At 30.5% G+C, this 14,586-nt stretch overlaps 1 protein-coding gene across 1 annotated transcript in view; it reads left to right on the top strand.

Annotated features, from left to right (window-relative positions):
• The window catches only part of LOC117171015 (microtubule-associated protein tau), a 36,382-nt gene that overhangs the window by 8,580 nt on the left and 13,216 nt on the right, over window positions 1-14,586 (top strand). Inside the window, exons 6-8 of the mRNA XM_033358061.1 lie at window positions 645-830; window positions 6,164-6,211; window positions 10,778-10,939. Of these exons, the coding sequence (XP_033213952.1) occupies window positions 645-830; window positions 6,164-6,211; window positions 10,778-10,939 (396 nt within the window). The remainder of the gene's footprint in view (window positions 1-644; window positions 831-6,163; window positions 6,212-10,777; window positions 10,940-14,586) is intronic.

Below are 14,586 nucleotides of genomic sequence, written 5' to 3'. Positions count from 1 at the left end.
AAAAACACGTAAACTCAGAAGATGTGGACTGTGACTGCACCATATATCTAGTCGGGAGTGGTGCTGACTGAAAATAGATGATTTGGAGCGATTCGCGCGCCAAATGTTGGTCATTCTAAGGACTTATTGAACTACCCTCGTATCATTTTCAACCAGATAGTTGAATTTTCAAAAAGAAAATTTATTACCAACAAATTAATTGAATTTTTAACCAAAAGAAAATTAGGTATTAATACAAAACAGTTGGATTTTCTTATTGGTTTGTATTAATTCAGTTTACATTTAAGCGAAAGCAAGGGAAAAGAGGGAAATAGGGGAAAGAGTGTGAAGTCTGATTTACATGAAAAGATAATAAGCAAGTCATTTTAATATTAATAGTACTCAAAATAGATTGAAGTTTTGAAATGATAAAATATGAACGAAATTTTCGAATCTAAGCTCGAAATCCTTACAGAAATAAAAAGACGTGTGAGGATGACGTGTAATTCCTTTCTAGGACGATCGATTTGTGGTAAAGCGGTCACAAAGTAAATGCTCGCCCAAGTTCCTGACTATTTTTATCAAACCTACAGCCCTTAAGCAAAGAATACATTTATTTTCCAATATGTAGTTAAATATCTTATTAATTTAAAAACTCAATTTAGATCACGCAAGTGAAACTACAGTGGAATGCAAAACCAAAAGTGGGTTCTCTGGATAATGCGACGTACAAACCAGGTGGTGGCGATAAGAAGATTGAAACCGTGAAGTTAGATTTTAAGGACAAGGCAAAACCGAAGGTTGGGTCCAAAGAGAACGCTAAGCATGTGCCAGGAGGAGGCACTGTAAAGGTAAAAAATATCTACCTTCTCCAAATGTAATGCTTTCATCTGGAGTATCAATTTCCAATGTCTGATACCAATTCTGCCAAGTGCATCTCGAAATTTTGAAACATTTTTTGCATGCTAACTTTTAAATCGAAAAAATATTTAAATTTGCGACTGATAAGAAAATTATGTAGCACTTAAATTCGTGTTTAGTTAGAAGAAGCATCTATATTTTTAGCTGCCTTATATATTTAACTCCATATTTCAAATCTAAAATGGTCCCAAAATTTCAGAAAACATAATTTTATTGCAATTTTTTAAATTATAATTTCTGAATTAGTTTGAATTTCAAAAAAACCTATGCCGTTATTGTCAACTTTGAATTTGAGTAGCCATTAAAAACTCGTTACATTTATTGTACATTTATTTAAAGTACAACTCAAATTTTTAATAGTACATTAGGCACCAAGGAGGAGAAGTGGGACTTTTTAGATGAGTGTCATTTTTTCAGTATGAGTCAAAGACGAGTACTAGAAAAATAGATTAATCGTAAAAAGTCCCATCTGTTTTTGATGAATATGAAATGCATGATTTCAGATAATTTAGTTAATTTTTATAATTTTTTTAAATTTGTTAGATTGCAGAAAAAATCGAAAAATGAGTTTTTTTATGTCAGTGAAATCATGAAGGAAAGATACGCCTAATCTTTAAGACTAGTTTAAAAATTTTTTAACACTATGAAAGATAGGTATTGCGTAATTATCTCGAAAAATCGGGAACTCGTATATACACATTAAAATTCACAAGAATATCGTCTACTCGGGTATAACTCCATTCTCTACAATATTTATGGGTTTTTTGTCGCTGAAGTAATTTGGAAAAGTATCGTAATCATTTAACGACATTCTTCCGTTAAATCGAGTATCTAAAAAAAGTTTAATTTCGAGAAACACCCTAAAGAAATGAATAAAAATGATTAATTAAAAAAAATTGTATCGAAACTATTTACTTGTTATTAAAAAAACGATTTAAATCATCTATATTTACCAAATTTATTTATATAAAATTTAAGCACTTTCTTAGATTTTTTATTTATTTTTTAATATCTTAAACATCCTTTTAAATATGTATACCATTTCTTTTAAACTGAAATTTTTCACAATATGAATCAGCATTGGCCTTCAAAATGTTCAATTATATTTGCTTCGAAATACTAATAATTTAGCTAGGTTTGCCAGATAATTTTGTACGATCTTTGTATTTTTTTATTAACAAAGTAATGAAATGAAAAAATATAAATTTCAGAATTTAAAACTAGTAGTAATTTAAATATCATTTTTGAAATAAAAATACCTTCTTATCCGCAAATTTGAAAATGTTTTCAATTTAAATATTATTAATATTATTATTTGTTTCCTAATATTTAATTCTATATAAGAATAACTTAATGATAGATATTAGTATTTATCAACTTTTAATAATAATTAATAAAATAATGAATAAAAATTGGTAATAATAATGTTAACTTATTAATACTATTGTTTGTTCTCAGATATTTAATTCAAAATAATTAAACATTAACGAACATTAATTATTATAAGCATTGTATTAAATTATAGTGAATTAATTAATTACTGAATAACTTAATGCGAATTAAATTATGGTAATAATTAATAATAAATATTATTTTTTGGAGTGGACGGTAATCTTCAGAATTATTGAGACGATTTTCCGGGTTTTGATCGTTCTTCAAAATCATAACCAAGATCGTTGTCAAATTACACTGAATTTCCGATATAAGAACGGTTTCGGGAATGGTTTGCAGTAGCCTCGGCAGTGACCTTGATCCTGAATCAGGGAATCCAAACGTAAACAAACAGGGTCGCATGAATCATTTCTGTTGGATTTAGACGCATGGCACAACCTGATGTAACTAACGCGCTGATAGTGCGGCCCTCGGGCTGGTTCTCATTTTTTATTTAAAAGTTATTTGGTAAAAGTCGAAAAAATGGTTTAAAAGCAACCCAACGTCGATTTTCTTGATTGCACTCAATTCTGAGTTAACGCTGTTCTTCAAAAACAGGGCAGAATGCTAATTTATCTCGTTACAGAATGTAAATACCTTTAGCTTCTTTTCTTAAATAACTTCAAATCTGGATGATTGACATGTTAGAAATGTTCAATCTAAGTCTCAGAAACGAGCCGAATTCAAAAGATCATCACTGAAAAAACCAAAAAGAAATGGATTTAAGAAGGCAAGATACTTAGCTACTTATCGATATTATATGCAACAGTTTTTCCGAAGGTTTCCCCACAATAATACATATTTTTCTCTAAAAATTTTGGAAACAATAAACATAGTGTGAATGTACCTAATTATGAAAGCTGTTCTCATCCAGTTTTTTTTTAATTAACAGTAATATACTTAGGAGCATTTATGGCCTTAGATATAGAGCTTTCAGTAGTATCCAATCAAGAAATTATTTCAATGTCAAAGTTTTCAATTCTTTAAAAGTATAGAAAATATATTTTCAAACTTAGCGTATTCTATAATAAAACATTCCAAAAAATTTTTAGTGGGAGCGTTGGAAATATTCCAACATTGGTCTTTTGAATCTTTAGACATTTTGAAGGGAAATATTATAAAATGTGCATGCTTTAAGTTTTAAGAGCTTCCAAGTGTATTGACTTCCAATTTTATTGACCTCCAGCAATTTAATTCTTTAAGTGAATTTATACAGCAGAGTAGTAAGATCATTGAGTTACTAAGTACCGGAAAATTTCAATTAGGTTACGTGCAAGTTGGAAATTTTCTACTGTAAACTAAGTTACCCCAAATTTACTCCAGTAGTAACTGCAATACTTTTAATGGGTTACTTCTTAATATTTATTTTCAGGTAAAATATTTTCAGTATATTTGTAAGAAACGACTTCAAAAAAAATATTTAAAAATAATATATAGCAATGCAAAGTAGTATAAAGTTTATCCACTTTGAAAAGACATGCGAGGGTGAAAGATCAGTAAACTTCACTGTCAGATTATATTCAGAGACTAGAAAGACAGTAATTTCCGTCTTTCACTTTGCACGAATTTACACTGAAGTTTTTCTTTGTCACCTAAACTTTCTCAGGAGCATGTTTATAGTGTGAGATCTTTGCAGACAATGATCGATTTTGTCATTCATGTCGTGACTTAAATTATGCCACTTTTTTAATTCTATTCGCTAACAAAAAAATCAGTTCTAATCTCTCAGGTAAGTTTATATTAAATTAACTGCAACAATTTAAATATTTGATAAAGTAAATCTAAAAAATACCTTAATAATTATAATCAGTCATTTTTCAGATATTTAGAGATTCAGAAAAATTTCGGTGCTGAAATACAAAATTGGACTAAGACGAATAGTATAGTAGTGGTAAAACGAAAATGATATAATAGTTGGTATATGTGTTCTTCAGGAGCTAAAAAAATTTTTAATCGGATGCTTAACAAATTTAAAGAAAAGACGGACATTTTTTTACTGAAAATCCGTTATTTTTTGTAATAGTGAGGAAAACTAACTTTTCCCTTTTGAACACGGTTTACATAATGGGTTCGATAGGGGTAAATGTGAAAATGGGGGTGGTGTGGTAAAGAGAAACTGTTAAATGAAAAACAAATTAGTTATTAACTTCCTTGCTAAAAAATAATATTTATATCTTATGATTTAAAGGGAAAATTTGTTTAGCCATTCTTTATTGGTTTAATTAATTAGTTTTTAAGAAACTGCGTAGCTTTCAGGAAAACTAAAATTCGTCTTTTGATTAAAATTTTTCCTGCATAAAGCAGCTTTTGGTGAATTTTAAATTACAAAATATGACAGAGTAACTATAAATCAGAAAAAAAAATTTCATTGTTTAAAAGGTTAATAAACTACATTTTGGGAATAAAAATATTATAAGAATCAGTGGGTGTTTAATTTAAAGTTACAAAAGTATAATATAGTTAAATTGAGATTTTTTTGTTTTTTTACACGTATCACACCCGTATGAACGGAAAATCAGATTTGCATGGAAACAATAGAATTATTCAAACCAAGACGATAAATAACACGCCCTTTTGGGACAAAAACGCACACTTTTAGAAATCCTAAATAATGCCTCCCTAACTAAAAAAATGTTCTCTTCAGGTTTTTCCTGAATTCGAAAAATGTATGAAACCCCTTATAAATAATCAAGAGGATGAGGCTAAACATTATTATGTTGAAAAATGCCGAGTTAAAAAACAAATTGATACCCAATCCTGAAAGTTTTTTAGGTCCCAAGAAACAAATGTACCAAGTTTGATCCCTTCTTACAATTTGAAGCCTAATTTAGGTATACCGCTGCTACTAAATTTAGGTCGTGAATCTTAACTGGTTCACAGAATCATATTAAAGCCTTAATTAAACAAACATAACTAAAAAGCCCTTCGTGTTTTCGTGACTTGCTTGCTGCATCGTTCAAATTTTAAGTTGAAAGAGTAGTCTGTTGGTTGTAACTTTTAACCCAAAGAGTTCCACAATATCGTGATTTAAAGTGCTTCAAAAACTGAAATATGCATGTAAAATATCTGTTTCCATTCACCATTCGTGTTAGTACATAGAACCACTGAAAATAAATTCTTCCAAGGTATACGCCCTAGGTAGGTCTGAAGTTTGATGATCGCATTTGCTTTTATATATTTTGTGATCCATAACAAAAATAACAGCTCATCAGATTTTTACATTTTGAATACTTCTCGTTTTATACATATAGTCAAATAGTTAATAGTTTATCTCCAGTGTGAAAACATAGGCATACAAAAAGGGTATTATGTGCGGTGAACACGACCTTCACACTCTTTGGGGGGGGGGGGGGGGGGGGGGGGTCGCTGCATCCAAATCTGGCGTCAGATTCACATCCTATTTTGTTTTTACAAAACGGTCAAAAAGGATCATTTTCTCAACATCCTGACATGGTAGGGAAAATACGAAACCATATTCGGATTCAGCGACATAACTCTCTTTTTTGGTGTGCCTGCGTATAATTTATAGACCCATTTTTGTGTTTCGAAAATAGTTTCAAAGAATTTATTTCCAGTTCCCAAATTTCACTTTATTTTACAACAAATTAAAACGATAGAGTTATTACAATATTGAAATATTGGAAATAAATTTTTTGTTCTCTCTTGCATTAAATTGTAATTTATTGTTGTATGGAATATTTGCCTGAAAATAATATTTTTAAGATTGCCTTAAGAGATTTCAGAACACTTCCCAAATTTCGTAACCTTGTGATCTTTGCATGAGGTGAAATAGGTCTTTATTAACACCTCATTATTATTTCTTAATGTTTAGTCATCGGCGACGCCGCCAAAGACTCCTCTGGATACACCCACTGATGACGTAAGTAGAGCGATGATTTAAAAAAATCACTCAATGCTACCAAATCATCGCACATTTTCATTATCTTAAAATAATATTTATATCATTCATGTAGAAAAGAGTATTCAAAAATTACGTCACACTGCCATGGGGGAGGGAAGAGGGGTAACAGATTTTGTGACGGTTTGTGACTTTTTGGCAAGAGTTTATCGCAGGATGTCACATACCATATGAAAAATATAAATGTTAATAACAATTTTTTGATATGCTCCAAAAAATGAAAATTAGTTATTTTATTTTTGCAAGCACAGCATTTAAATGCAGACTTAACACTCATTCCCTTAGTCCCCCCTTCACCCCTTTTTAAAATAATTCCTCTTTTTCCCCTTGTCATCAAGAAGCTTCCCTTTTTCTCATTTTTGACTTCATTTCAAACTGAATTATTAGAACACTACTGTTATAGTTTTTCTTCCGAATTAATCTTTTTTATTTGAAAAGTCTGCTGTTATAGTTTTACTTCAGAATTAATCTTTTTTAATTAAAAATTATACTATTTGTTTGAAGATTTATCCATTATGTAGAAAATTCAGTTTCCTTCTTTGTTAGAAGTCATTATCTTTTTAACAGAGAATTGAGCTATTCTATTTTTCTTTGAACATAGGTCGCTTTTAGTTGAAAATTCAACTATTACATTTTTCAATGAGAATTCATATGTATTCTTTGGTTACAAATTCAACTACTTGTTTGAAACTTCAACAACTTTCTTAAACATTCATTTTATTTTTTGAAGATAAACTATGAACTATTTAACTAATTTGTTGAAAATTCATAGTCTTTATTCAAAATATATTTTTTTTAATAAAACGGGAACTATTACATTACTGCTTGAAAAAATCATCGTTTTAGTTCAAAATTCAATAATTTGGTTGACAATATTTATTGAAAATTCAACTGCTTGGTTGAATGTTGAACTACTTTGTAAAGAATTCATTTTATTTGTTAAACATTCATCTCTTTAGTTAAAAATGTAACTATTTTGTTGAAAATTCGTTTTTTGTTGTTTTTTAAAAGTCAATTTTTTCACAAGAAATTTAACCACTTTCATTATTTGATAAAAGTTCTATTATTGTTGTAGAAAAATCATCTATTTGGTTGGAAAATCAACAAATTAGTTGAAATTTTGTTTCTCTCTCTTGACTGAAAAATTGTGCGTGATTGGAAATTCAACTCTTGTTAAAAAAATTTTCTTTTTGGTTTGAAACTTCATCTCTTTTGGAAGAATTTTTTTAATGCAACAGCTTGGTTAACAAATTTTTCATGAGAATTCATATTTTTCTTTAAATTCAACTGTTTTTTATTTGAAATGCAAATATTTTCTGTGTTGAAAAATCAACTATATATTCTTTGTTGAAACTTAATCTTTTTTAATGAAAATTAAACTAATTAGTTGCAAATTAAACCTATTTGTTAAATTTTTTTTGAAGATGCATAATTTTAGTTCAAAATTCAACTATTTCGTTGAAAATCTATTTCTAACTCGAAAATTAAACTGTTTCGTTTGCAATTTAACTATTTTCTCTAGCACTAATAACACCGGCACACAAAAAAAAGTTGTCTATCCGAAAGACTACACTAGCATATCTATATGTTTTTGGGGTCGCTGAATTCGAATCGGGTATCCAAATAACCAAGTTGGCTCGTATTTTTCTGAAAAACGAAAAAATAAACGTAAAATCGACATAAACAGCGATTTTTTCAGGTATATTTTTGCAAAAAAAATTATATTTCCTCGCCCGGTGGACTAACCAACATCTTTATATGTCTTTTGGGTCGCTGAATTCAAATCTGAGGCCCAAATAACCAATTTGGCTCATACTTTTTCGAAAGTCGCCAAAATAGACGTAAGATCGGCGAATATAGCGATTTTTCTTGTATACTTTTGCAACCAACAAATTTTTCATGTCCGGTGGTCTACATCAGCATAAACTTATTTTTTGGGCTCGCTGAATCTGAATCCTGGGTCAAAATAACCCAGTTGGCTCACATTTGATCGAAAAATGCAAAAATAGAGGTAAAATCGACGAAAACAGCGGTTTTTCGTGCATATTTTTGCAAAAAAATATATCTTCATCCCCGGTGGACTTATCCAGCATATCCTTATGTTTTTGGAGTCACTGATTCTGAATCCGGGGTTTAAATAACCCAGTTGGCTCATATTTTATGGAAAAACGCAAAATTAGACATAAGATCGACGAAAACCTTTACCTTCCTCGATTGGGATTGTCGTTCACTGTAGATTCCCTTTGCGTCTCACGTTTCGGGATTTTTAATTTGCGTTAGTCTCCTTGTATGGCAATAGTAGGATTTTTTAAAAATAAGTTTCATTTACTTTTAGCGTTACCCAGGAACAACGACGTAGACGTATTAAATTCTGTTTCCTATGGGGTGCTTTATTACCGTGAGTCCCCTTGCCTCTCACGCTTATAGGGTTCTTTTATTTTTTATTTTTCTTTATATCGCTTGTATCGAACCCTTTTGTCCTCAGAAGACCTACGTGGTGGGTTTCGCTTTCGTTTGGTACCTTGATTGACTTGATCTCGTTTTAAACTCCAACAGTAGTCAGCCATCATGTTGATATTCCAACATCCCTGATGTCGCTATTTTCGATCAAATATAAGCCAACTTGGTTATTTGAACCTCGGATTCAGAATCAGTGACCTTAAAAACATAAGGATATGCTGAATAAGTCATACGGGGATGAATACATATTTTTTTGCAAAAATATGCACGAAAAACCGCAGTTTTCGTCAATTTTACCTCTATTTTTGCATTTTTCGATCAAATATGAGCCAACTGGGTTATTTTTGCCCCGGATTCGGATTCAGCGACCCCAAAACATAAGGAAATGCTGACTTAGACCACCGGGCATGAAACATTTTTTGCTGCAAAAGTATACAAGAAAAATCGCTGTATTCGCCGATTTTACGTCTATTTTGCGATTTTCGAAAAAGTACGACTCAAATTGGTTATTTGGACCTCAGATTCGAATTCAGCGACCTAAAAGACATATAAATATGTTGGTTAAGTCCACAGGGCGAGAAAATATATTTTTTTTGCAAAAATATACCTGAAAAATCGCTGTTTTTGTCGACTTTACGTCTATTTTTTCACTTTTCAGAAAACAACGAGCCAACTTGGTTATTTGGACACCGGATTCAAATTCAGCGACTCCAAAAACATATAGATATGCTAGTGTTGTCTGTCGGACGGACCACTTTTTTTGTGTGCCGGTGTAATCTTTTAGAGAAAATTCTTCCTTTTAGATAAAAAAATTCATCTTTTTGATTGAAAATTCATCTCTTTTGTTTTAAAGTTCAATTATTTTGTGGAAAACCTATATCTTCAAGTTTATCATTCGACTATTTCCTTTTGCAAGATAGTTCAACCACTTAGTTGTTACTATGATTCAAGTATCTTGTTAAAAATTCCATTATTTTTTGTTGAAAAATGTAACTATTTATATTATTGATAAATTTTCAGCATTTATAATTTATAAAATTATTTATTTCCTTAGATTATCATTAACGCAACTTTTACGTGGAAAATTTTTTATCGAGAATTCAAATATTTTATATTAAAAATTCATCTTTTTGGTAGAAAAGTTCTGTGTTAAAAATTTCACTATCCTCTCAAAAATTCGTATGTTTTGCTTGAATTTTTTAGTTAAAAATTTAACTATATGGTTCAAAATTCGTCTTTTTTGTTTGAAAGTTTAACTATTTTATTTTAAATGCAATTGTTTGGTTTTAAGGTTTTTTGTTAATCTGTGCCGAAGAAGGGAAGCTATGGAAAAAGTTTCAAAATAGCGGGACGTAGTTTTTGAATAGTCTCGATTTTCTATGGCCTTTCGTTTATAAAGCAAAGGTACTTTAACAAAAAAACAAAAATTTATATGTGAAAAGTAGACAGTTACAAGTAAATATCTTTTATATTATTTAAAAAAATAATAACTTTTGAAAAATATATTAATCTTACATGTTCTCTAAATTTTAAATAATATTGCGAGAGTGTGTTGCTAACTAAAAAAATATATAATGACAAGACCTGGGCTCAGAGAAATCAAGTATGTATAAATAAACGAATGTTAGGCAAAGGACCAAAGCATGACCGCATGTTTGGAATATTTTATATTGTCCTTAGTAAGATGAATATTTCCGTTTAGTCATTTATAAATTTTTATATGCACCTGTTGTCTAGCAATCGCTTAAAAGAATTTTTTTATTTTTGTGTAGATGTCATATAGACTTTAGTTATATCCACAAGCGTTTTACAAAAAAGGTACAAGTATAAAAAAGTGAGAAAATTGCATTTCTATTTATGGATGTTATCTAACGTATTGTCTCTATTTTCTCATTGATATAATGTTTATCAATATGCTTGCTGTTAAAGCAAAGCTATTCCAGCAGACATAAAGCGTCTTTTTGATAGAGCATATAATAATTAATTCAGCCCCTATTCATCTTCAACCATTGTAGAAATGATACGGATTTTTTGCAAATATTTAATTTCCCGGATTAATTTTGACAGATCGAGACACAGAAGATTGACATTAAGGCCGAAAGCAAAATTGGTTCCCTTGACAACGTGAAATACAAGCCAGGTGGTGGTGACAAGAAAATTTTCAATGACAAAGATTATCTCCGGCAGACGGGCTCGGGTGTTGAGAGTCTCAGTGGGAGTGGATCACAGGTATGAGCGATTATTTCAAGCTTCAATTTAAATAATTAAGCTTTACTTATTAATTTTTATTCCATTGAACTTTTTATGGCGATGCCAGTTTGAGCGCCGTCTACCTTTTCGTTCTACCCCCCCACTACCCAACTTCCCCTAACGCAGCTGAGGGATTGCCAGGGGTCAGGTTTCTCAATAATTAATGAAATATATAAAATACCATTTTTTCAAATTTTGTAATTAGTAATTTAAAAATATTTTTAACGAGATTTTACTTGCCTTAATCAGTTGAAAATTTGAAAGAGTGCACTGTTCGATATTTCTGCTTCGTAAAGTGATGATCAATTTAGTCAAATTCGGATAAATCGGGGGATAAATATAGGGAAACTTTGATTGCCTAACTTTCAGTAACAATTACGGAATTTTATATAATGCATTATCAAAAAAGTGAAACTATTTTCTGGTCATTACCTAATAAGAATATTATTTTTGCGCTAATGCCGCTATTTCTTTACTTTTTCTTCAAACATGTATTCAAACTTCTACATTGATTGCCTTTAAATTAATATGTTCTTATTTTGTACGCTTCAGATTATATGAATTTTTACTTCTTGAAGAAAATTCTTTCAAATATGTACCATTTTAATTTTTAACACTTACTGGTTAAACATTTGAAAGTTGAAAACATCCAAATTTGAATGATTTCAAATTCGATCTGTAAAAACTGAACAAATTCATTCAAAAGAGTGTTTGTAAATAGGGTGTCTAGCGACTAAGGAAAACTGTAAAACTGGGAACTTGTCGGGAATTTTGTGCACCTTGGAAAATACGGGAAGCATTAATCTTTTATTGGGATTAAATGGGATATACCCGATTTTCTTCGCACTTCGTGTACTTATGTATTATGACGCGCTGATTACGAATATGATAGTAGTGAAAATGACGCAAATTTGATTTTTGTGGTGAAATCATTTTTAAAAAACCATTAAAATCATGGCTGTTTAAGTTTATCTCAGCAAATATGCAACATTGAAAAAAAATGTTTCAAATAAAAGTTGTAGATCTCATCGAAATACACATTTTTTGTTGCAAGCATTTTTTTATAAGAATAATAGTTTCCCAGAAAATCAGTGGTAAATCCATTAGTTTCGGCCTATTGCCTACTCACGCTCTTCACCGCGAGAAGGTTGGATTATTTTGAAGAGCATATTTTTTTTTAGTTTTGATTAACCCTGTCCCTTTTCCAACGCCCCGTGGAGGGCGGGAAGGCACCCCTGTGACCTCATGGGGTTATAGACTTCTGTCACTTTCATTTTTCCGAGTTTCTCGGAAAAAATCATTCATATAAAAAAATGCTTGTTATAAAAAATGTGTATTTCGATGAGATCTACTACTTTTATTTCAAACATTTTTTTTAATTTTGCATATTAGCTGAGATAAACTCAAAAAACCATAATTTTTATGGGTTTTTGATGATTTCACCATGAGAACCAAATTTGCGCAAATTTTCACTATCATATTCGTAATCAGCGCATCAAAATACATAGATGTACGCAGTTTGAAGAAAATCGGACATAGACCCTTTTTGGAAGTTTATCCATATTTTTTTTAATTGAAATAAATAAATTGAAAAAGTTTATATTTTCTCAAGAGTTCTCTAAATTATTCTGGAATCAAGCTGTCAGAGTAAAGTTTATATTTTTCTCATTGCCTTTGTAAATAAAATTAAAAAGACCTAAAATGTATAAGTTAAAATTAAATCAAGTTATTAAGGGAATTCAAATGTCGCACTTATTCTAATTTTCAACTTATTAGGCCAAGTAACATGTCGTTGGAATCGCCAAATAACATAGATTTCGAAAAAAATATTTCTAAATTACTAATAGTAAAATAAAATGTCTTTATGTTTCGTATTTCGTTTCTTATCAGGTAGAAAAGGCACCCCTGGCGGCAAGGGTCGGCAGTAGCCGCCTGGCGATCCCCCAGCTGTGTGAGGGGAAGTTGGATAGTGAGGTTAGATCAAGCAACTAGACGAATGTCAAATAGCACTGCCCACTTTTCTAGAGTTAATTATTGCTTAATAAAGTTGAAGACCCATTTTAGCATATCATAAAATTTAAATAATTAAATAAATCTTATTTATATGTTGGCTTCGTCTATAAATGATGTCACGCACTTATGGCGGAGAGGGAATTATTTGTATGAGTGCAATATTAAATGGAGAGGGGGAATATAAACAATAGCGTGACGTAATTTATGAAGGAAGCAGGATATAAAGTTGGAAATTTTTAATAATATAGTTTAAGATTATTTACTTTGCATGATTTGCACAATACAGTTGACAATAGATATTAATTTCCACAATTAAAAGTCGATTAATTATTGGCTTGCGCAAACACAGTACTTTTACCATAGATTGTTAACTTTTCCTTGCTTCTCCCAGGTCAGTAAATTAGCAATAATATTGATAATCAAAGGACTAGAAGTGACGAGAGTTTCTATCACAAAATAATCACTTTAAAAAATATCATGAGCCTTTGAACATACAAAGTGCAGTGAAACTCTTCTATAGCCCCGATTTCGGGGCTAACGGTGGGTGGCAACTAACTCATTATAACCTGCTCCGCTTTTGTTTGTTCACGCCTGACTGCTCGCCCGAGTGACAGCCGCAGATCCCACGCACCCCGCGCCACATCTTTTACACCTACATGCAGCGCGGCGTCAATTCTCGGAAAGGCTATAGAAGGGAGGGCTATTGAATATTTTCACTGTATTTATTAACTGAATCCAAAACGAATGAGAAATATATTTTCAAATTAAAGGGCCTCGTCGGATAAGTAGTAAAAGTGCTACCAACGAACGTTTTATATGCGATTGGTCAAAACCTTTTTTTATGATAAAAGATCTACTTTCCAATAAAAATGCATACACAAAATGTATAAAAAATATGACCGAATCTGTTTATTCTCCTTAGTAGGATATACAAAGAGTAAAAATGCAGTACTTTCTAGTCAGCTTTTTCTATTGTGTTTTCTTTCAAGTTGAATTTAATTTAAATTTATTTCCGTCAAACTTGAATATTTGTGATTTTGGATGGTTTCATTTATTCAACTTTTACATTTTGCTATATTTTAAAAATAAAAAAATTTGCAGTTTCAACTTTCTGAAATTTTAATTCTCTTGAATATGGATAAGGGTTTCATTTATTCAACTTTTACATTTTGCTATATTTTTAAAATAAAAAATTTGCAGTTTCAACTTTCTGAAATTTTAATTCTCGTGAATATGGATAATTTGAAATATGTATTTTTTTAAATTAGGAAGCCATTTTAGATTTGAATTCTTTGAATTTTGACCGTTTTTCAATTTGAAACAAAATTAGAGATTTAAAATTTAAAGACTTCCAAGTCAAAAGGATTTTAATTATATGTATGTGCCTACGATTATACATTTCACAAGCTTGAAACATCGTAGATATAGAAGGAGTTTTACAATGATAAATAAATGGATTAATTTAGATCAGGTGTTAAAGATTCAAAAGGAATATTTTTACATATATGCATTGAAAATTACGAGGGTAGTTCAATAAGTCCTTAGAATGACCAACAGATGGCGCGCGAATCGCTCCAAATCATCTGTTTTCAGTCAGCACCACTCCCGACTAG

Source organism: Belonocnema kinseyi, chromosome 4, assembly GCF_010883055.1.
Source record: "Belonocnema kinseyi isolate 2016_QV_RU_SX_M_011 chromosome 4, B_treatae_v1, whole genome shotgun sequence".
Lineage (NCBI taxonomy): Eukaryota > Metazoa > Arthropoda > Insecta > Hymenoptera > Cynipidae > Belonocnema > Belonocnema kinseyi.
The sequence above is the reverse complement of the archived record's forward strand: the minus strand, read 5'-3'. Positions and strand labels throughout refer to the sequence as shown.